The sequence below is a fragment of the Mixia osmundae genome, assembly GCF_000708205.1.
Source record: "Mixia osmundae IAM 14324 unplaced genomic scaffold scaffold_5, whole genome shotgun sequence".
NCBI lineage: Eukaryota > Fungi > Basidiomycota > Mixiomycetes > Mixiales > Mixiaceae > Mixia > Mixia osmundae.
In genome coordinates this window covers 551471-571782 of record NW_014575559.1, presented here as the reverse complement: position 1 = coordinate 571782, position 20312 = coordinate 551471, and the positions used below count along the sequence as shown (strand labels likewise).

Sequence of the window (20312 nt, the reverse complement as noted above, 5' to 3'; positions counted from 1 at the left end):
CAAGCCAACTGTAGCCGGGATCGCGCCTTGGTCTCTGATGAGGTGTTCCAGACGGAGGCAGACCTGTAGCGATCGCGGATAGGGCAGGCCATGGGTGAGGATAGCAGTCTCGAGGGCGACGAGTGGTCGACGATGTTCAACCGCGTCTAGCACCTCCTCTGAGCATCGCAGGAACGCAGGACGAGTTCGCTGGTGTAGTCTGGCCGTAGTTCCAGCAGCATGGGTGATTGACAGTCTACATCGCTGACTGGAAGCCGTCCGCAGAAGCATGCAATCCCGTGATGATCGACGACTTTTTAGCGACCGCGTCGTGTCGCTTTCGATCTTTCCTCGAGCACGTCAGCCGGTCTATCTCACCAGTGGCAGTCTTACGCCGGTGCCCCGAGGCTGCCTAGAGCTTGATAGCATACTTGTTCAGGTCAGAGACGCTCACAAGTGTCATGAAGTCTCGCTGACGTGGCAAGACGGTGCAGACCTCGATGATGACGATATGCAAGCAATGATGGCTCAGCCGCCTTCGTATTCCGTGCCAGCGATCTACGAAGCCCCAGGAACGGTCGACACTGCCGGTGTCCTCATCAACATCGCTCCCGCTCCTTCGGCTGTCGGTTTCCAGAAAGGCTTGCTTGGTTGTACGCCCGCGTCACTGCTAGGCGAAGTACAGATCAAGGCGAGCGGGGTGGCCGCAAAGACCAAACGAATCTTGCGAGTCGCTATCGTCTTTCGCGGGACGGAGCGAGCAGATGGCGTCGAGGATATCGAGCTATGTGAGCAAAGATACATACTCTGGGACGGATCTGCGCCCTCAACATCGACTACTGCCAGACCGGAGCCCAGTCTGCCTTCTGCCGTGCTGCCGTTCGAATGTCCGATGACGTCCGACCTGCCACACTGCTGTCACTTTGCTCATTCGTCTCTCGTGTACAGTCTCACAGCCGAAGTATCTCTCGAAGGCGAAGCGCCCTTGCAAAAGACGCTCCCTGTTCATCTTGCACGCACACGACCTGCATCCGCATCAATAGACACAATGAGCTTCTCGGGCGCATCAGGCGATGAATGGCGAGGTCAGACTTGTTCGGCTGCATCTGCGAGCATAGCGCTCTCGCATCCCATCGTGGCCCAATTTGGCTTGAACAGGACCCTATTCACACGCTCAGAGCCTATCAAGTTGACCGCTCGCATACCTCCGCCAGATTCCGATCTGATCAGAGACAAGCGGCTCAAGCTCAGAAGCGTCAGTGCCGAACTGGTTCGAGAAGTACGAGTGAGAGCTTCCCCTACACGCTCGTCGAAGGCACCAGAGCTTCCCATTCTACCCGTCAGGGATTCTGATCATCAGGTCGTCATGTCTCGATCTGGCAAATCATGTCGCTTCTCTTCCGATCGAGATGTCTTTCTGCGGCTCTGGCTGCAGGCGCAACCCTTAGATGTCTGCGAGACGGTCACCCAATCGACCATCCTGCACGACATAGACTTCCATGTCAACATACTCATCGGACTTGACGGAAGAGACGGTGACAGAATCGAATGGTCCTGCAAGCGGCGCATCGTCATCGTACCCGACCGGCCGCTCCATCCCGCCCCACGAACAGAGAAGCAAAGGCTGATAGATGGCAACATGGGTGGCTATTCTCGACCCGATCTGGATGCAATCTCGGCTGCCATCCCGACCTATAGCGAGTCCTCCGGCGTGACCTGGCCAGCAGACGGCGATGAAGCCGAATTCGACGGATATGAAGATGCATCTGCAGGCGCAGAGTCCTCTCAGATGCCACCGCCGACGATACACGACGACGAGCCTCCGCCCTCTGTCGAAGGCGACTCGCCGAGCTATCTGATCGATGCGAGCACTGTACGGACCAGTCCAAACGAGACGAATGGACTGTACGCATTTGCCAATACGCCTTCGATGTTGTCGCTGCAGGGACCGCCAGTAGCGAGAGGAGACGAAGGATTACTCGAGGCAAGCCAGGACGAGTTCGAGGCCGAAACGCCTATCTCGGTGACGAGTGATGACCAGCATCGAGCTCATGGCGCGTTTCTGCCACCGCCTTCTTACGCGGGCAGTGCGCAAGGTACGATCAGGCACGAGGAAGAGGATATGTCACATCACACGGACGCTCGTCAGGCGCCTCCGAGGTACACGTACTAGCTCTCTCAGTATCTTGTTGTCGCGATGCAGTCATGGTCCGACTCGTCAAGCTGATCGGGCCCAGACCGGACAATATCAAAGTGAACGCGACGAATTGATAAAGAAGAGCCCGAGAATCTTTGATCTTGGCGGGCTTGGCAGCGAGATGGCAGGCTCGAGAAGTGCATCGTCATCGAGGCGTAACAGTCTGAACTCACCGCCAATCATACACGGCGCACATCAGCCACACAGGGCAACCTCACCGCCACTCAAATCTGCTCTCAAGCATTCCAACTTGTCGACGCCCGACACGCCAGCGACATCTTCCGCGTACAATCTGCCAGTCGAAGCTGCACTACCACAAGATGGCAGCGTGGATACTTCCCGATTGCTCGAACTCGCCCGGCAGACAAAGACGCCTGCCAATTCGCTCAGCGAGCATACCAGCGGAACCTTATCACCTTCAAGTCATCATCCTGCCCAAGTCCAAGGCTACGAACGGAGAGTCGGTTTCGATACGTTCGATGCAGAGGACGAGACGTCGACGGGCGGAGGGACAGGTGTCGACTTTTCGTTCACACTGCAGGTCAAATCACTCGGCTACACCCGAGGGCGAGATGCTCGTACTTTCCTAGTTGCAACCGACTTGAACGAGTACTCTGTCCATGCACTAGAATGGACACTCAACGCTCTCACCGATGACGGCGACGAGGTCGTCGTCCTACGGGTCATCGAGCCAGGCACGTCAGCCTATGCCGCATGGCGACAATCGCAAGAGGAAGCAAAGAGGGAAGCCCAGACCGTGCTAGAGAGCGTCATGCGCAAGAACGGCCAAGACCGTCAGCTGTCGATCATCCTCGAGTTCGTCGTCGGGAGAGTGCAGAGTACAATCCAGAGAATGCTCGAGATCTATCGACCTGATTCGCTCGTCGTCGGAACACGCGGGCGATCGGATAGCGTATGGAGGAGTGCTTTCTTGGGTTCCTCGTCGCGGCAAGTCCATGATGAGCCTGCTCGCTATCTATGCTGATCGGTCAGCATGCAGATACTGTGTGGCGACATCGCCCGTGCCGGTCATTGTCGTCCGACCAGAGGACAAAGTCAGAGAAGGTCTGCGAAAGCGACAGAAAGATCCAAACAGAAGAGGTTATAGCAGTCTCATGGACCCGGACCAGCCTCAGAGGGTTAAAGGGACACCGCTCGCACACAACAGCACTTTCTCGTCCAACTCTGTGGCGAGTAAAGTCCTCGGCGCTTCCAAGGGGAAAGACAAGCACTCAAAGGAATTACGCATCTTCAAGACGCAGTAGACGCTTTCACTTGCTTATGTTGTAGCCACTAGACGCTTGTAGGATGCACATCTGTAGCAAAGCGCTCAAATCGTCTTTGGGTCGTAAACCGCGATGGGGACTTTGTTGCTGCCATCTTTGTTGTTGCTGCAAGCCAGACTGCAAGCTGTCGCACTGTTCAGGAAGCATCAGCACACGCAGAGAGGAAACGGGGATGCTCACAAGTGCGTGCCACCCGTGGAAGTCGAAGTACCGCCCAGATCAAAGCTAGCTTCGACATGCGAATTCGACAGACGATAGAACAGATCGAGAACGACATCGTACGTTGACGAGTGGACTGCCATCGTATGAGCTCACTCCTCAGGCGTATTGATGGCAAGTGGACGTACGGAGCCAGTGAGACGAGTGCACTAGCGGATCACGAGTGTTGTAGTTGGCTATCACAGTTCCGAGACCGTCAACATTGGCGGTATCGTACACGCCGATACCGCCATGCCAGTTGATGGTCATATCGACTGAGAGCGGCGCAGCTTGCTGCATCGAACAGCTGATAGTGCAATGGCTGGTGACGAGCGGACCCCGTTTGACCAGACTTGATTTGGTGATGTCGGAGCCGAGCGAGGTTGTAGGCAAAGCCGACGCTTTTGTGAGCACTACGAGGCCAAGAATGAGCATACAGCAGAGCTGCACAGTCTTGATCATCTTGTTGCTTGCTCTGATGAGGAGACAGAAGTGAGGGAGAGAATGAAGCGACTGGTGCCATAGTGACGGGCAAACCTCCGAATGAACGGAAGAAGCAACGCGGATTGTATCAGAAACACGCCGCCAGGCGTTTTGCATTGAGCCTACGAAAGTCTTACAAAGNTATTTTNGTGAGCCTACAAGTCGAGACCGACGAGGATGTATTCCTCGCTCTGTCTGGCGTGTGGCGCGAGAATGCTGCCGCCGACATACATGAGCGAATGGAGAGCATGCTCGAGATCTNGGTCGGTCTTCTTGAGACAGATGACGAGAGCGGAGCAATTCCAGATCTCGTCAGCCTGCTCGAGCAGATCGACNAGGTTCTCGCGCGATTCGACGAGGCCCGAACGGTTAGCGCGACAGTAGAGCGTGCGCTCGCCGGCCTCGCTGGTTGCTGAAGGCGCATAGAGCGAAGCTTCCCACTCGGGTCGGAGAGCGAAGAGTGCTCTGGATTGGGCGAGCAGGTCGGGTCTGACTTTGCTGATGAGCTGATNGGCCTCGCCAGGCTCTCCGGTGAGCGAGCTTGACTGGCGTACTGAGCGAGATGAGCTCGAAAAGTACGAGTTGGCAGAGTCCGAGTCGGACGATGACTCGGTCGACGAGGGCGGTGTGAACGGGAGCTTGTTGAACTCGTGCGACAGCTTGACAGCTTGGGGCTCAGCCTCGTAGGAAGCAGGGGGCGAAGGCGGGTAGGCATCCGCTTGGATGGAAGAGACGATCTTGATGGGCGTGGCATTGGCGGCGGCAGGAACGGGATTGGTGGAGGTGGAAGAATGTACATTAGCAGGAACAGGAGTCGAATCGATTTGATGGCGGTCTGTGTTTCTCACCCACGCGGCCGCACCTCCCAGATCGACTTTGCTATCACCCAAAGTCGACCTCGTTAGATCAGGAGGCATTTCATCTGCTCGTCAGGCATGGTCAGACAGTGCATGCAANTGTCCGGAAGTNNAACGTACCGTTGCCGATGTCAGGACAAACACTTGGCCAGCCCGTCCGCCGTGGTCAACGACGAAGGGGCGGCTTCGCAGGCGAGAAGGAGAGAGGTAGCCCCATCAGATGCACCGACCNATCCACTGGCGGTGCTGGGGCGTATACTGTCGGACAATCGAGAGGGTCAGTCTCTGTTCTCCGTCGCGTCGAGGCAGGGGTGGTGGCAAGGGCGCTGGCACCGGACGAGCAAGGACGACATGTCTTGTGTGAGCAGACGATNCCTCGACGGNNTCGCTGATACAGCTCCGAGCTTGTGGAAACCACAAAGGCTGTGCCATCGGTGTGTTGAGCGAGTCGCGCCACGTTTCCCTCGCACGACACAGAGGAGAGATGCTGATGGCCGGAAGCTTGCTGATGTGACTCACCTAACAGGTTTGATTGGTTTGTTGATTGAGATGCCTGCCATGGAGTCCTGCCAACGCTGCTCTTGCCGCTATAGCTTGCTGACTGGGTGTTGCCGAAAAGGCTTTGATGCTCTTGCTTAGGCTTGGAGTGGAACGCACAAAGTTCGCTTGCGTAAAGTCTGTGGTCTGGCAAGGCTGGAACGATAAGTCTATGAACCAATGAACGCCAAAGTCTGCGCACCTGATTGTGTTGCAAGTCGAGTTGAGGCCACGGATTGAGGATTCAGACGGGAAGGCTGAGCCACTCGGCTGATTAAGAAGGCGCGGCAGCGGCGATCTCAAGCGTGAAAGAAAGCCGACGGTCGGCTAAGCGCACTGACCTTGCATCGGTTGCCTCGTCATCACAACAACCGGTCACTTTTGAAGGAGGAGGATCGATAGAATCCCTTGCTTCACTCGATCGGCGCGCAAGTGACCAGCGACCCGCATTAGACGACAGGCAGGAACAGATCACGCGCATAGGAGGACACAGCAAGATGGCTTCATCCGAGAATGCTACAAAGCAGCAGCCAATGGAGGACAAGGGACCGGGTGCGCCTGCCAACAAGACACCGCCGACGCCCTCAGAGACGATCGCGATGGAACGAGAATTCTGTCCATTCGATCTGAGGCGGATGACCTACGCCTTACATGGCGGTCAAAAGGCTACTGAGCTCAAGGAAAAGTTCATGATCGTACGCCTTGCTTGGACTTGCCTATCGGCATAGGCTGACCCGCAGCTCGGCAGGAACTTGAGCGCGATCCTGCTTTCAAGTTGGATGACATTCACGATCTCACAAAGGATCAATTGCGAGAGCGGACGATGGCCAAGTTTGCCAACATGGTACACTATGTCACCACGGAGACCATCGACGTATTCACTCAGCGTATGGAACTCATCGGTATCGCCGATCCGGGCTTCTGGACTCGCTTCGGCGTGCATTGTACGTCAGAGGAACACACAGCTAGGCCGCGTGCTGATGAGCTCCTGATGTGCAGATGGTCTCTTCCTCGGTGCCATACGCTCGGGCGCTACAGCGAATCAGTTCTCATATTGGATGGAAAAGGGCTTGCTAGGTCTCAATGGCCTCATTGGCTGTTTCGCCATGACCGAGCTCGCCCATGGTTCCAACGTCGCCGGCCTCGAAACGACAGCGACCTTGGACACCCGTACAGACGAATGGGTCATTCACACGCCCTCCCTATCTGCTACGAAGTGGTGGATCGGCGGTGCAGCTTCCACAGCAACGCACTCCAGCGTGTTTGCTCAGATGGTCATCGACGGCAAGCGCTATGGCACAAAGACTTTCATCGTGCCGCTGCGTGATCCGAAGACATTTGCTCTGCTGCCTGGTATTCTTATCGGCGACATTGGTAAGAAGATGGGCCGTGATGGCATCGACAATGGTTACATTCAGTTCACAAACGTTCGCATCCCGAGGGCTTACATGCTCATGAAGCACACCCAAGTCACACGAGAGGGCCACGTACAAGAGCCACCTCTTGCGCAGCTCACCTATGGTGCACTGCTTCAAGGCCGGACAGCCATGGTCGCCGACGCTGCGAGTGTGTCCAAGAAGGCGCTCACGATTGGCATACGATATGCTGCAGTCCGTCGTCAGTTCAAGACTGGCGACTCTGAATTCGAGACGCAAGTGCTATCTTATCCCATTCATCAGCGCCGTTTGATCCCCCTGGTCGCTCAAGCGATCGCAATGGGCTTTACTTCCCTCCGCATGACTGCTCTCTTCGAAGAGATGACGCAGACGCTCGAATCGCTCGATCCTAATTCTGATGAGGCGCACATGCAAGATGTGCTCGAGAAGCTCAAGGAGACCCATGCTACCTCTGCCGGTCTCAAGGCATTCTGCACGTGGAACGGTCTGGAGACGATCGACAAGTGCAGACAGTCTTGCGGCGGCCATGGCTATTCTGCTTACAATGGTCTCGCGGGGATGTATGCCGATCAAGCTGTCCAATGTACATGGGAAGGCGATAACACCATTCTCAGTCTGCAAGCCGGTCGTTCGCTCATTGCGAGCTACATCGAGGCCCGACAGGGCGATAAGAAGATGGCATCCGGTGTCGCTTACCTCAACAACCTCGAGCACGTCCTCACCGACAAGTGCCCGTCTGACAAAGACGTAGTCAGTCTCGATACGCTCGACAAGGCTTGGGCGACCATTGCTGCAAACACAGTGAAGCGCGCTGCAGAGGCTTACGAAGGCTGGACAAAGAAGGGCAAAGGCAGGGATCTCGCCTTTGAGCTCTGTTCTCAGGAGCGCTTCGTCGCTGCAAAAGTACACACCACTGGCTACATCTTCCGTCAGTTCGTAGATGCTCTGCGCGAGCTCAAAAAGGTAGAAGACCCCAAGTCTGGCGTCGTCGAGCACCTTGAAAAAGTTGCCTTGTTATATGGTCTTTTCCAGGCAGAAGAGCAGGGCATCTTCTTCCTCAAATACAAGTTCTACACGCCTGAGCAAATGGACATCATTTCCAACAAAATCAGCGGATTGTGCAACGAACTCCGCAAGTCAATCGTCTCGCTCGTCGACGCATTCAACTTCAGCGACTTCATCGTCAACAGTCCATTCGGGCGCTACGACGGGGATGGTACGTAATTGTTCGACAGCGAGAAATCTGCGCTCATCTTTGTCTTGCAGTCTACACAAGCTACTTCCGTCAAGTACGCGCGGCGAATCCACCGCAGCCAGTGCACCCGTACTTTGAGCGACTCATCAAGCCGCTGCTCGAGCGCAAGGAAGCCGACTATGAAGACTTTGACGAGATCGGTCTGGATGAGGAGATTGACGAGATCAGAGAGGAGCGCGAAGAGGCAGAAGCTGGCGCTGCTGCAGAAGAGGATGATGACTAGCTGGCTAGTACCGCCCTCTTTGTCCTGATAGACTTGCATGCACTCTGTACTGTGTACTCTCGCAGGTTTTCCTGCCAGACATTTGCCGTCGCTAGCCTGCTGCCAGGCCTATGATGATGTCATACGCGTACAATGTCAGATCCAAAACGCGCCTTGGCTTGGCATTGCAGCTGGTGCAGCGCTACGATGAGCTCTGTTCTGCTCGAGCTGGCCGAGCATTCAACGCTTCGTCATGACGATGCTGTCCTCGCTCAGGGACATCTCAAGCTCTCCATCTTGACCCTCCCGACCACAGCTGTGCAGTCTGCAGCCTCAACGAGCACGAGCACCGCACCGCCCGCCTACGATGACGATGAAGTGCTCGCTGTGACTGTGGACGAGCTGGAAGTAGCTTTGCCAGCATCTACACGGATCAGCAAGACTTCAGACAATACATACGCTTGGTCTTCGGGCGAAAAAGGCTCATTGCGCCTGACGCTCGGCAAGGATGTCGAGGCAGCGGACGTCGAGCTCTTTGAGAGCATCATATACAGCCGCTGTGCGTATGCAAGCGATAAGTCAGCCGAGTATCGCGGCCAGCTCGTCCTCGTCGAGCAAGGCTCAGGCCAAGTCGTCGGTACACTCGACAAAGACTCAACAAAGATGACCGAGGATGATGCACTGAGCATTGATGATGACGATACCGCCAAAGAGCCCGTTATTGTCGACTTTGGCTCAAATGGCACGATCACAGTATCGCCACTTAGTCAAGTCACCGCTGGCTATGGCCAATCCGGCTCTCGACTGATCGGCGCAGGCGAATACATCTCTCGAGGCGTCGTCTCTGCTGCAGAGAAGTTGTCAACAAAGATGCAGACGGCAAGCGCAAACTATGTACAATCCCGTCCAGCGACGGAGACGCCGCTTGTCTTCCATCCAACGGCAAAGACCGGCGTCGAGCGAGTCTACACTGCTTCAACGCATGCAAAGACGATTTCGGGCAAGACTTTTTCTGTCGTCTCGGGAGTAGCTGCAAGTATTGGTGGCGCGGCAGGCAAGACGCTGGGCATCCAAAGCGATCCCACAGGGAAGCCGCCTGCTGGCTTTCGCGGTGTCATCAACAAGGTATGTGGTTCTTGCCTATCATGCTTCTCTTCCACTCACACGCTCGCAGACTGCCGTCGCCTTCAACACCGTGCTAGACGGCGTCGAAGCAAGTGGCAAACACTTACTGACGACAGGAACGTCGAGTAGCGCTGCCGTGCTGGGACACAAGTATGGCAGCGATGCAGAAGCGGCTGCCCAACAGCTTGGCGGAGCGACCAAGAATGTAGCCCTCGTCTACGTCGACGTCAGAGGCGTTTCCCGACGAGCGCTCATAAAAGCAGCCGGTAAGTCGGCAGTCCGGGCTCGCATGGCCGATGGCCAGCAAGTCACTCTTTCGAACGATGCCACTTTGGCGAGCGTAGAGACAAATGATACGAAAGAGAAGCCGAAAGTAAAGGCAGCATAGTCATTCAGTGAAGTCACATTTGATACACGAAGCTGTTGTCACAACATAGCAGCATTGATCTGCTTGTTCGAATACACGTATAGCTTGAATTGTCCGTCTGCTCGCCGACACAATGGCAGAAGAGTGTATTCTCCCGGTTGAAGTTGCTTCTCGAGACTTGCGCCGCTAGGGCCACTCGAAGCGCGAGCGGTCGCACATTCCGAGCCCCGGTGATCTATGAGCTGCATGCTGATACCTGTACTTGACTTTGTATCGTTTGCTTGCGTACGTAACAGCACTGACGTTGGCTGTAGTATCTTCAGGCGATATCGCGGTCGATCTGCCCAACGCGAGACGAAGGAACGCGAGAACATTCCCGCTCCTTCGCGAGGGATTGGTACGAGCTCACACGAGACGGTGCCTTCTACAGTAATTTCGAACGATGCCTCTTGACCCTGGCCGAAAGTTGATACGATGAGCGCATAGGAGCCTGGCCGCAGATCGCTCTTTTCACAGAGCGCTATACCGTGTTGGTAAGCGCCAGAGTCGGCCACAACGATGTCTGGAGTGAGTTCTGTGATTCTGTCGCCTTTGTGTCTGGCGAGTACGATGTGTACAGCATTGGCGCGAGGAGCCCTGAGGGAGAAGCAGAAGTCGCAACTCTTTTTCTCCTGTATGCGCAAGCTATATTGTGGATTGTTCATCCATGTAGGATACTCAGGATTGCCGCCCGCAGTGAGACCTTCCCAAGCGCCGTCGACGCTACTTGTAATCGGCTTGTCAGGCGGTCGATCGACGATACTGAGCTTGAAAGCGCTGTAGACTTGGAGGGTCAATGTTAACACCGTCGTGACTTCTGCATGAGACAGCAAGACGAGCATAGGCTCGGGGGTGCTGTCGTGTGTATGACAGCAAAGGACAGGACTATCTGTATATTCGCGAGCTGCCAGATCACGCACTGCCTGCTGCTCGCTCAGCAAGCCAACGCTTGCAAAGGGCGGCTGCGGCGGATCTGATTCCTTTCGGTGACGTAGGTAGACGACTGTAATGCTACCCGGGTTCATCGTCTGGGACTCTGGCTGGAGGTAAAGCCGAGTGAGGTGCTCTTTCGGCGTGAGCGTCAGATGAACCGTGTTCAGATATAGGCTTTCGTCTGGTCGCCAGTTCACATAGATGACGTCAAAGTAAGCACAGACGTCCTCGAACGACATTGTAAAGCATCGATCAAGCTCGCTGTCTGCTGTTGTTCTCCAGGGATTGTAAAGGGTCACTTGTCTCTGGCCGTCCCGGTCGTCGAGGGAGAAGACAGAATAGTCATGCTGAGCCGTCAATACTTGAACGTCATACTCGGGTACAGTCTTGCCTGTGCCTGCTGTAATGAGACAGGTTCCTCGCTCAAAGCCAGAGAGTAATCGCTTCCAAGTCGACTCGGGTCGAAAGTCGGCAGCAGAAAGAACGAAACGCTCTGGGATCCAGCCCAAAAGCGCCGTTAGATCGATGTTTGAGTTGCTGCCTGCAAATTCGTAGCCTCCCGGTTGAGTCGAGAGATAGGCTTTCTCCATCAGGGTGGGCCAGGTCTCGCTACTTGCTTGTGCGCAGAGAAGAGTACCGTCACCCGAGCATGGCATTTGGTCGTTGATGGTGACGCAGCGCCAAAGTCCATTGAGAAATAGACGTACATCGTATAGACCACCCGGGCGCTTGAAGACCTGGTCTTGCAAGAGCGACTTTTGCCAGCGATAATTATACTCTGCGCAACAAGCCAGACTTGCGACGACCGAGCAGTCGGTCACGCTGTCTTGTTGTACATGCCAACCGCGTAGCGGCACTTTAGTGTGTGTGTGTGACAACTGACTGAGCGAACTGTACGTCGCCTGACGCTCTAAATGTCTGGCCGACAGTTGGGGTGACGGCAAGGCGTCATTCGTGCGTTGGTCCGACCAAATTGGCAAGACATGCTCGCCGTATTGCCTAGAACCTTTAAGGATCCGTGCCTGCTCGTCTGCGCTGATGTTCAAGCTGCAGCGGCTGCGTCTGATCACCGAAACCTACCCTCTCGGAGCCTTGAGGACCATTCTGCTCGCACTTCGGGCCGAATTGCTTTGATTTTCTGCGCCCGACCTATGCAGCGTTGTGCAGATTGACGAAGGGCTGTAGAGTCTGCGCCCGGTAGATCGCTGCAGGCCAACAAGGCTCGACCGGCTTCGACATAGAGCACAAAAGCTCTTTCTAAATTCTGGCCTTGCTCACATTTCTGTGCCCGTTCGAGGAGATCCTGGGCCGACTCGAGCTTGCTGAGGGTCGGAGATCTTCCGCTGGAGCTCGCGCTCATCAGCTGACAGACCTCATGAAAGTCGCCGCTGCCCTGCCATGCGATGACGTGTTGTTTCTCAAAGCGACGCGCCTCGGTCGCCGCCGTGAAAGACAGCAGCCTGGCCGTGTCTCCACACAATACTGCTGTGATCAGACTCATCCGACCAAGTGGGCTGCTCACGTCAGACACACAGACTGTCCAGCACGGCCCCTTAGCTCGTCAAAGGCCACCACCAACGGAAAAGACCGTGCGCGGCTCAGGCGACAAGATCTAGAGATACACCGGTTAGATGGGCGAGGCTGACGAGACAGCCGCAGCACCGTCTTCCAATTCGACTTCTCCGCTGAACACACCTCATTTGCCCGCTGTCACACGGGTGCCCTCTTTCATCACTTCATCCAGAGCCTATTCTGTCATTGCCCCAACCATCAATTCACTCTCCGCTTCCGCTGGCATATCCAGAACGACTACACCTGTCCCGTCTGATGCAGAGGAAGATACTACAGAGGCCTACCAGGACGCTAAACAAGGAAGCAAGTCTGCAAACGCACTTCACATAGATCGCTCCACGGAACGAGTACCGTCGCGTCAGACCGTCGGCACGTCTCAGAGCAGCTGGACAAAGTCAGGCACACCCGGTGTCAGACCTGCAGTGAGCTCGCCAAGCTCGCGTGTGCCCAAGCGGACGACTTCGACGCGAGGTGTAGACGAGATGCCGCCTCCAACGATGAAGTCTCCGCGCAGCGGCAAAACGGCCGGCAAAGTCGTGCCTGTCAGCGCGACAAGGAGCAAGCTGAGCAAGAAGCATCTCGAGCAAAGCATCAGACTGGCTTCTGAAGCTCTCGAAGAAGACAAGAAAGGCGGTAGAGAGAGTGATTATGCAGGTCAGCGTCGAGCCCTTTCTTGATGGTTCATGCTGAGACTGGACGGCCAACTGCAGTGGATTGCTACTTCTCTGGCTTAGACTACTATCTCAATGCGCTGCCTAAGCTGAGCGCATCTGGACCGGGCGAGGATGACTTGACGCTGGCTCGCAAGACCGCTTTGCGACATAAAGTCATGAAGCTGCTAGATAAAGTGGGTGCAGAAGACGTCGATGAAGATGCTGCACGCGTATATGCCGAGCAACAGGAAGGTGCTGCTTCGGGATGGTGGGGACCGCGACTGCGACGTATCTCCAGTACCTCTGTACTCAATGGCGGTCGAGCCCGTCCTGCCAATCTGCAGGCAAACGCTCAAACGGGCGCAAACGGCTCGACTGTCATCAGAGGCGATCCCGCTCTTGGCACGAGCACAGAGATCGTCACGACTTGTCATTGCGGCCGTCGCGTCTCTGTCAAGCTTCCTCACTGGATGACATTGCCTGACGATGGTATGCCGAAGACTTGGCAAGAGGCCATCATCGCTACCTTTGTAGCTGGCGCAGTCTTTATCAAGAACAGTCCCGTATGTCTCTATTTGCGCTACAAGATGCAGGCAGCCGTGCTTACATGATCGCAGTTGCCATATCTCATCGCGACTTTCTTTGCAACGATCATACAACTTGCACTCTACCTCAATCAGAGGTTCATGCTCCAGCAGCGCTTTGTGCTCTTTATGTCGTCCTGTTTGGAGGCAATGGTCCAGCTCGACAGAGATCTTCATATCCATCGCGCTGTCGGCGAAGTGGCCCACGTTCTTTGGTAAGCTCGACTTTGACTATGCCGACCTGTGCTGACATGCCTGCTTGCAGGGAAGCCGGTGTCAAGAGCGCAGTTGCGTTCGCCCGCGCCGAGGGTTTCAGACCGCCAGAAGCGACCCAACCGTTCCCTTCGATGATAGAAGGTCGTCCGCGATCAGACTCGAGCTCTATCGCCGGTACGCCCCGCTCGGGTTATCAGAGTCCTCATCAGATCGCGGGCGGTCGCGAGGACGATCTCGCACGTGCGATGGCGCAGCGTCGGCCGGGAGCACTCGCTCGACGCAGTGGCAAAGATACCAAACCCACATGGAATTCGTCTTCTGCAGATTCATACAGCCGATTCGTTCCAGGTGAAGCTGGGGGTACAGGCGACAGGCTGGCGATGCCCTCGCCTAGCCTGCCCGCAGTACCTCGCAGCGCAGGCACATTCAGTAGCAATGCCGCCGTTCGCTCTGCGTTAGGCGAAAGCGGCGCGACAAGCCCAGCCTTCCAGCATTCGCCTCTGGCTCCCATTGGCACAGACACGCCGCCATCCTACTTTGACGAGACACACGAGGGTACAGAGGATGAAGACGTGTCGGCAAAGCAAGCCAGCTGGGCAAGATCTGCTGCTGGCGCTGCGCTCCGTCTGGGACGGATGAGATGAAGGAGCCTTTGTTCTGTTGTCACGTTATATCTGCACTCGGGGTGTCTTCGACAGCTGAGTCGCATAGACATGTTCGAGATGCGCCTTGAGCAGAGGTATGTTCTTGAACGTCTCGCCCGTGTGCAGGCTGACGAGCGGTCCCGATGTCGATGCTTCGTCCATCATGCTCCTGAGCTGCTCAGAGTCAGGGAAGTCTGTGATGAGTCGTAGACGCAATACCTCGTCAACTTGACCACGGCTAAGCAGATCAATAACACTGTCGACAGAGAGAAAGAAAGTGCCACGCGGGTCAAATGAGTTGTAATGCTTCTTATGCTTGAGTCGATCGGACACGAGATCCGTAGAGATGACATGCAAATGGATATGATGCATGCTGGGTACCGCATGAAAGCCAGCAGAGATTGGCCAGCTTGTTCCGGTCGCTTTGATCATCTCGTCTTGTATCATTGCAATGACTTCTTCACTCGCGTCTCGCAGCAATTTGCACACGACGAGCGCGGCTTCTGCACCTCGACGCAACAGTGTACGCAGACTTTGGAAATCGTCTGCGATCAAGCCGCGCGTCTTGTATACAGCTGCATTGTGTCGAGGCAAGACGAGAAAATGATACTTTGCCTTGGGAAACAAGTCAAATATTGCAAGCGCATCATTCGTATGAGTGAGATACACATCAAAGGGCAGTGAGTCGAGCGGCGAGTCTAGCGCGGCGTATTTGCGAAGAACAAGCTGGTCGAACGACATGGGCAGTTTGTCTCAACTGGGCGACATGCCGGCGACACGTGATAACGTGGCAACGCCTGTCGGAAGAGATTTTTCAATTTCCCAGCGCATCCCAAATTTTGTTGGCTAACCGACGTCACACGTTTGACAGGTCGAGTGCGCTATGCCGATGGCTGTCTTACCTGCACCGTCAGCAATCCTGCAGCGTCTGTATGCTGCGCCGGATCCGGCAAGCTGCCATGCTGCTGGCGCAGAATTAGCAGATTTTGTGCAGGAGACTGGCCTGCACTCGCTTGCGGACCATGACATCCTCAACGAGCTCCTACGAGCTAGCAAGAGTAAAAGCGGTTTCGAGCGCGAGTCTGCTATGGTCGGCTTCGAAGAGATTTTCAGGCGGACCCAGCCTGGCGCAGAGGCCTACTATCTACCTTTGCTGCCCGAGATACTCGCGATGTACGCAGAGACCGGCAAGGGCGAAGTCGTCAAAGATGCTGCCGAGCGCGCAGCCAAGGCGTTTGTCGCTCTTCCTCCGCCTGAACAATGCATAAAGGTCATCGACACTCTTTTCAACATCGTAGACAGCAACGGCAAGTGGCGCGTCAAGGCTGGTGCATTAGACGTCCTTGCGCTTGTCGTAGAGCGCTGCAAGGATCAAGTATCGGAAAGACTGGGCACGATCATCCCACGCCTCACGCATCACCTGCAAGATACCAAGCCTGAAGTTGCTCAGGCAGCCACACGTGCGACTGAAAAAGTCTGCTCAGTCCTGTCCAATCCAGACGTCATTCCGTTCATTCCGATCCTTGTATCCTGCATGGCGCGCCCAGATACGGTACCCGAAGGCATCAACAAGCTCTCTGCCAACGTATGGGTACGCGATGTCGACGCGCCCACACTTGCAATCCTCGTGCCTCTGCTAATCCGTGCACTCAACGATCGTAGTGCAACTGTGCAACGCCAGACGGTCATCCTCATTGGCAATTTGTTCAAGCTCGTCAGGTCGTTCGAGCTTGCTGCTCATCATGTGCCTCATCTTCTGCCGGGAGTGAGCAAGATTGCAGAGACCGCTGCTTTCCCAGAGGTCCGCGCATTTGGCAGAGACGCCAAGCAAAGTATGCTTGCTGCCTCCGCTGGTGTCGAGACCGAGGCTGCGGAAGAGGCACTCGATCCCAGCCCAGATGACGAAAAGACGTCAGTGAGCCTTCTCGTCGAGCTTTTCACAAAGCAAACCGGCGCTGCACCCGACGCATTTGTTCAGACAACCCTTTCATATGTCTCGCATGCCGTCTCGGTACTTGTCAAGAAGCGTGATTTTGACGACAAGCAATGGCAGGACGTCTACGTCGCTCCGTATCTGGCTCGGTTCATGTCTTCAACACAGGCGCAGAGCGTTTGCAAGGAAGCCAACCGCCAATGGGTCGAGATCGACCTGAAGCGCAACGCATCCGATCTCGAAGACGACGATGGTGCGGATGGAGAGCTACTGACAAACATTCAGTTTTCGCTTGCCTACGGTGGGCTGCTTCTGCTCAACCATACAGTCCTCAAGCTTCGTCGCGGTCATCGATATGGCGTCTGCGGCACGAATGGCTGCGGCAAGTCGACCTTGCTGAAAGCCATCAACCGCCACCAGGTCGAAAACTGGCCAGAGTCGCTTTCCACCTTCTACGTCGAGCACGACATCGACGGCGAAGAGAGCGAAGCAAATTTGTTCGAATTCTTGTGCAACGATCGCTTTGTCAAGGCGACTGGCGCTTCTCCCGACAAGGTCAAGAAGTTCATGTTCGAGACTGGTTTCGACGAGAACAGACAGGCTCAGACCGTGCAAGCTTTATCGGGTGGATGGAAGATGCGACTGGCACTTGCGCGTGCCATGATTTGCGAGGTAATGCCACAAGACAATGGATCTATTCCTAGCTGATCAGTGTTGCAGGCCGATGTGTTGCTGCTCGACGAGCCTACAAACCATCTCGATCGCGCATCCATCGAATGGCTGCAAGGCTATCTCAATGCCCTCACGCATGTTACTGTGCTTGTCGTCTCACACGATTCTGGATTCCTCGATGCCATCTGTACTGATATTATTCACTACGAGAAGAAGCGTCTGGTCTACTATAAGGGCAATCTTGCCAAGTTTGTCGACCAACATCCAGCTGCAAAGAGCTACTACACTTTATCAGCCTCGCTGATCAAGTTCTCCTTCCCGCCCCCTGGAGGTCTCATGGGTGTACGATCAAAGACGAGAGCGATCGTGAAGATGACGGATGTCACGTTCACCTACCCCGGAGCGCCGAAGCCATCGCTGTACAACGCCTCGTGTGCAGTCACTCTGTCCTCTCGTGTCGGTGTCGTTGGACCTAATGGAGCTGGCAAATCGACGCTCATCAAGGTCCTGACGGGCGAGACAATTCCTGACTCTGGCAGAGTCGAGAAGCACCCCAATCTGCGTATTGCCATGGTCGCTCAGCATGCCTTTGCGCACATCGAGCAGCATCTGACCCGGACTGCTGTCGACTATATCAGATGGAGATATCAAGATGGTCACGATCGCGAGCTCGCTGCGACCGCATCTCGCAAGCTATCAGCCGAAGAGAAGAAGATCCTTGAGACGCCCATCAAGGCGTCTACCGGCGAGGAGAGGAGAGTGGAAATGATCATCGGCCGACAGAAGCTCAAGAAGTCTTTCACCTACGAGCTCAAATGGAAGGGACTTGACCACAGAGTGCGTGCCGTCTCGTATACTGGTCGTCGAGCTGACACTGCGCTTCAGTTCAACAATTGGATCCCTCGCGAGCGTCTCTTTGAGCTCGGCTTCAGTAAGATCGTTCAGCAATTTGACGACTTTGAAGCCTCCCGGGAAGGCTCTGGCTCCCGTGAGCTCACCGGGCCTGCGATCCGAAAGCATCTGGAAGACATCGGCCTGGATGGCGATATCGCGCAATACAATGAGCTCAAGGGCTTGTCTGGCGGACAAAAGGTCAAGGTCGTCATCGCGGCAGCCCTGTGGGCCAAACCCCAGCTGCTCATCTTGGACGAGCCGACGAACTTCCTGGATCGCGATGCGCTTGGTGGTCTGGCTGTCGCCATTCGCGAATGGGATGGCGCATTCGTATGCATCTCCCACAACACCGAGTTCGTCGGGGCCCTGTGTCCAGAGATCTGGAATGTCGAGGGCGGTAAGCTCATTCACAAGGGCAAGGCTGCTATCGTGGACGATGCATTCGACGACAGTAAGGAGAACACGCCTCGGTCGTCTCGCTTCAGCAGCCGTGTGACGAGCAGGGTCGCAAGCGCCACCAATTCAGCTTCAAACAGCGCTACGCCATCTCGTGCAAACTCGGGCGATGAGGCCGCTCCGAACGGAGCAGATGCCTCTATTCCGATGCCCGTCGTCAAGAAGAAGAAGCTCACTCGAAAGCAGCAGAAGGAGCGCGAAGTACGTACGGTACATGGCCAAGTTGGCATATGCTCATGTTGCGTGCAGGAACGTCGCCGTTTGCGAACGGTCGCCTGGCTGTCCAACAGTAGAGAGGGCGCGACTCGAGAGCCCGATACAGATTCTGACTAGATGTCTGTGCAGCAGTCTTGTATGTCCCTGTAACAACTCATAGATGCACCTGATTGGATTCGCGAACAAGGCGCCGGCTCGTTTCGTGACTGTCGATCGTCGATCACGAGTTGCCGAACTTGCCCGCGAACCTGAGCTGAAAAGGCCGGTCGAGTGTCACGCGCAACGTCACTCGCCGGTACAGCGACATAGCCTTGCCGCAGGCAGCATGTCGACAGCGTCTACGGGCGGTCCCAAGGGCAGCGGTTCCTCCGAGACGAAGAAGAAGGGCAAGACACCGCTGGGAACGCACCTCATCGCAGGAGGAATTGCCGGCTTGTCGGAAGCATGCGTCTGCCATCCTCTGGACACCATCAAGGTCCGCATGCAGCTCAGCCGAAGCAGCAGAGGCAAAGGCGTGCGTCTGTCGATCAAGTCGCCCTGTCGGCGGTACTGACAAGCAAGCGCAGGTCAAGGCACGAGGCTTCATTGCGACAGGTGCAATGATTGTCAAAAAGGAGACGCCTTTAGGTCTCTACAAAGGCATGCCACAAGCTTGACAGCTTGATGCTAGGCTAATTCATCCATTGACCTCGCAGGCTTGGGCGCAGTCATTTCGGGCATTGTACCAAAGATGGCCATCCGGTTTGCGTCATTCGAGCAATATAAAGCATTCCTCGCCGACAAGAAGACTGGCGACACAAGCCCGCAAGGCGTTTTCCTGGGTATGAGCCATCAAGAGCTCGACCTTGTGGTCCTGACACAGAGACGGCAGCTGGTCTGGGAGCGGGCACGACCGAAGCCGTCGCGGTCGTGTGTCCGATGGAAGTCGTCAAGATCAGACTGCAAGCGCAACAGCACAGTATGGCAGATCCACTCGACATTCCAAAGTATAGAAATGCAGCACACGCACTCTATCTCATATTGAAGGAAGAAGGCCCAAAGACGCTCTATCGTGGTGTCGCACTCACTGCACTCCGTCAAGCCACGAACCAAGGTCAGTCATCTCTGTCCCTCTCAGGACTACGCTGACCAGCCACTGGACATGCAGCGGCCAATTTCACTGCATACACGGAGATCAAAGCCAAGGCGGTCGAATTGCAGCCAGAGTACAATGGCATGCTGCCCGGCTGGCAGACTGGCATCATCGGTCTCATCTCTGGCGCTATGGGTACGCACACGGCTCTGGTCCTCGCAGGACATTCATGCTGATCTGTACATCAGGTCCCTTTACAAATGCACCTATCGACACTATCAAAACGCGTATCCAACGCGCAACAGCACTCGCAGGCGAGACAGCGTGGAGCCGCATCACGAAAGTAGCAGGAGAGATGTTCCGCCAAGAGGGCTTCCGCTCCTTCTACTCTGGCATCACACCTCGCGTCGCTCGTGTCGCACCCGGGCAAGTTTTCCGCCAGCTTGACTTGATACAAAGTGCTCATCTGCCTCATTCTCCAGTCAAAGCGTTGTCTTTGTCGTGTATGAGCGCGTGGCCAAGCAGCTCGAGACGCTCAAAGCAGA

The 20312-nt window shown here is 55.5% G+C and overlaps 10 protein-coding genes across 10 annotated transcripts; 6 read left to right on the top strand and 4 right to left on the bottom strand.

Annotated features, from left to right (window-relative positions):
* Positions 1-490: 490 nt before the first annotated feature.
* On the top strand, positions 491-3575 carry L969DRAFT_103373 (uncharacterized protein; the record flags this gene model as incomplete). The annotated part of the gene is made up of 3 exons (XM_014712558.1): positions 491-2139; positions 2234-3124; positions 3177-3575. The coding sequence occupies 3 exons, from the start codon at positions 491-493 to the stop codon at positions 3439-3441; spliced, it is 2805 nt and encodes a 934-aa protein (XP_014568044.1). The 3' UTR covers positions 3442-3575.
* L969DRAFT_49556 (uncharacterized protein) lies at positions 3507-4095 on the bottom strand (the record flags this gene model as incomplete). Its single annotated transcript, XM_014712557.1, has 3 exons — positions 3507-3594; positions 3643-3757; positions 3810-4095. 3 exons carry the CDS (start codon positions 4093-4095, stop codon positions 3507-3509), a joined length of 489 nt encoding a protein of 162 aa, XP_014568043.1.
* A 203-nt stretch (positions 4096-4298) lies between these two features.
* On the bottom strand, positions 4299-5060 carry L969DRAFT_94515 (uncharacterized protein; the record flags this gene model as incomplete). The annotated part of the gene is made up of 1 exon (XM_014712556.1): positions 4299-5060. One exon carries the CDS (start codon positions 5058-5060, stop codon positions 4299-4301), a length of 762 nt encoding a protein of 253 aa, XP_014568042.1.
* An 809-nt stretch (positions 5061-5869) lies between these two features.
* On the top strand, positions 5870-8412 carry L969DRAFT_48519 (uncharacterized protein; the record flags this gene model as incomplete). Its single annotated transcript, XM_014712555.1, has 4 exons — positions 5870-6232; positions 6286-6481; positions 6537-8150; positions 8201-8412. Coding segments are annotated over 4 exons (2385 nt in total), but the record flags the coding sequence as incomplete, so codon positions are not given.
* A 186-nt stretch (positions 8413-8598) lies between these two features.
* Positions 8599-9904, top strand: L969DRAFT_17372 (uncharacterized protein; the record flags this gene model as incomplete). The annotated part of the gene is made up of 2 exons (XM_014712261.1): positions 8599-9516; positions 9566-9904. 2 exons carry the CDS (start codon positions 8599-8601, stop codon positions 9902-9904), a joined length of 1257 nt encoding a protein of 418 aa, XP_014567747.1.
* A 38-nt stretch (positions 9905-9942) lies between these two features.
* Positions 9943-12215, bottom strand: L969DRAFT_48623 (uncharacterized protein; the record flags this gene model as incomplete). The annotated part of the gene is made up of 2 exons (XM_014712554.1): positions 9943-11885; positions 11936-12215. The coding sequence occupies 2 exons, from the start codon at positions 12213-12215 to the stop codon at positions 9943-9945; spliced, it is 2223 nt and encodes a 740-aa protein (XP_014568040.1).
* Positions 12216-12486: 271 nt separating this feature from the next.
* Positions 12487-14524, top strand: L969DRAFT_17370 (uncharacterized protein; the record flags this gene model as incomplete). Its single annotated transcript, XM_014712260.1, has 4 exons — positions 12487-13081; positions 13138-13643; positions 13698-13879; positions 13930-14524. The coding sequence occupies 4 exons, from the start codon at positions 12487-12489 to the stop codon at positions 14522-14524; spliced, it is 1878 nt and encodes a 625-aa protein (XP_014567746.1).
* Positions 14525-14548: 24 nt separating this feature from the next.
* Positions 14549-15265, bottom strand: L969DRAFT_103367 (uncharacterized protein; the record flags this gene model as incomplete). Its single annotated transcript, XM_014712553.1, has 2 exons — positions 14549-14698; positions 14744-15265. 2 exons carry the CDS (start codon positions 15263-15265, stop codon positions 14549-14551), a joined length of 672 nt encoding a protein of 223 aa, XP_014568039.1.
* Positions 15266-15333: 68 nt separating this feature from the next.
* L969DRAFT_448017 (uncharacterized protein) lies at positions 15334-19053 on the top strand. Its single transcript, XM_014712552.1, has 3 exons — positions 15334-17129; positions 17178-17966; positions 18015-19053. The coding sequence occupies exons 1-3, from the start codon at positions 15408-15410 to the stop codon at positions 18810-18812; spliced, it is 3309 nt and encodes a 1102-aa protein (XP_014568038.1). The 5' UTR covers positions 15334-15407; the 3' UTR covers positions 18813-19053.
* Positions 19054-19074: 21 nt separating this feature from the next.
* L969DRAFT_30444 (uncharacterized protein) lies at positions 19075-20197 on the top strand (the record flags this gene model as incomplete). The annotated part of the gene is made up of 6 exons (XM_014712304.1): positions 19075-19209; positions 19268-19322; positions 19391-19516; positions 19567-19788; positions 19843-19962; positions 20016-20197. Coding segments are annotated over 6 exons (840 nt in total), but the record flags the coding sequence as incomplete, so codon positions are not given.
* Positions 20198-20312: the final 115 nt, after the last annotated feature.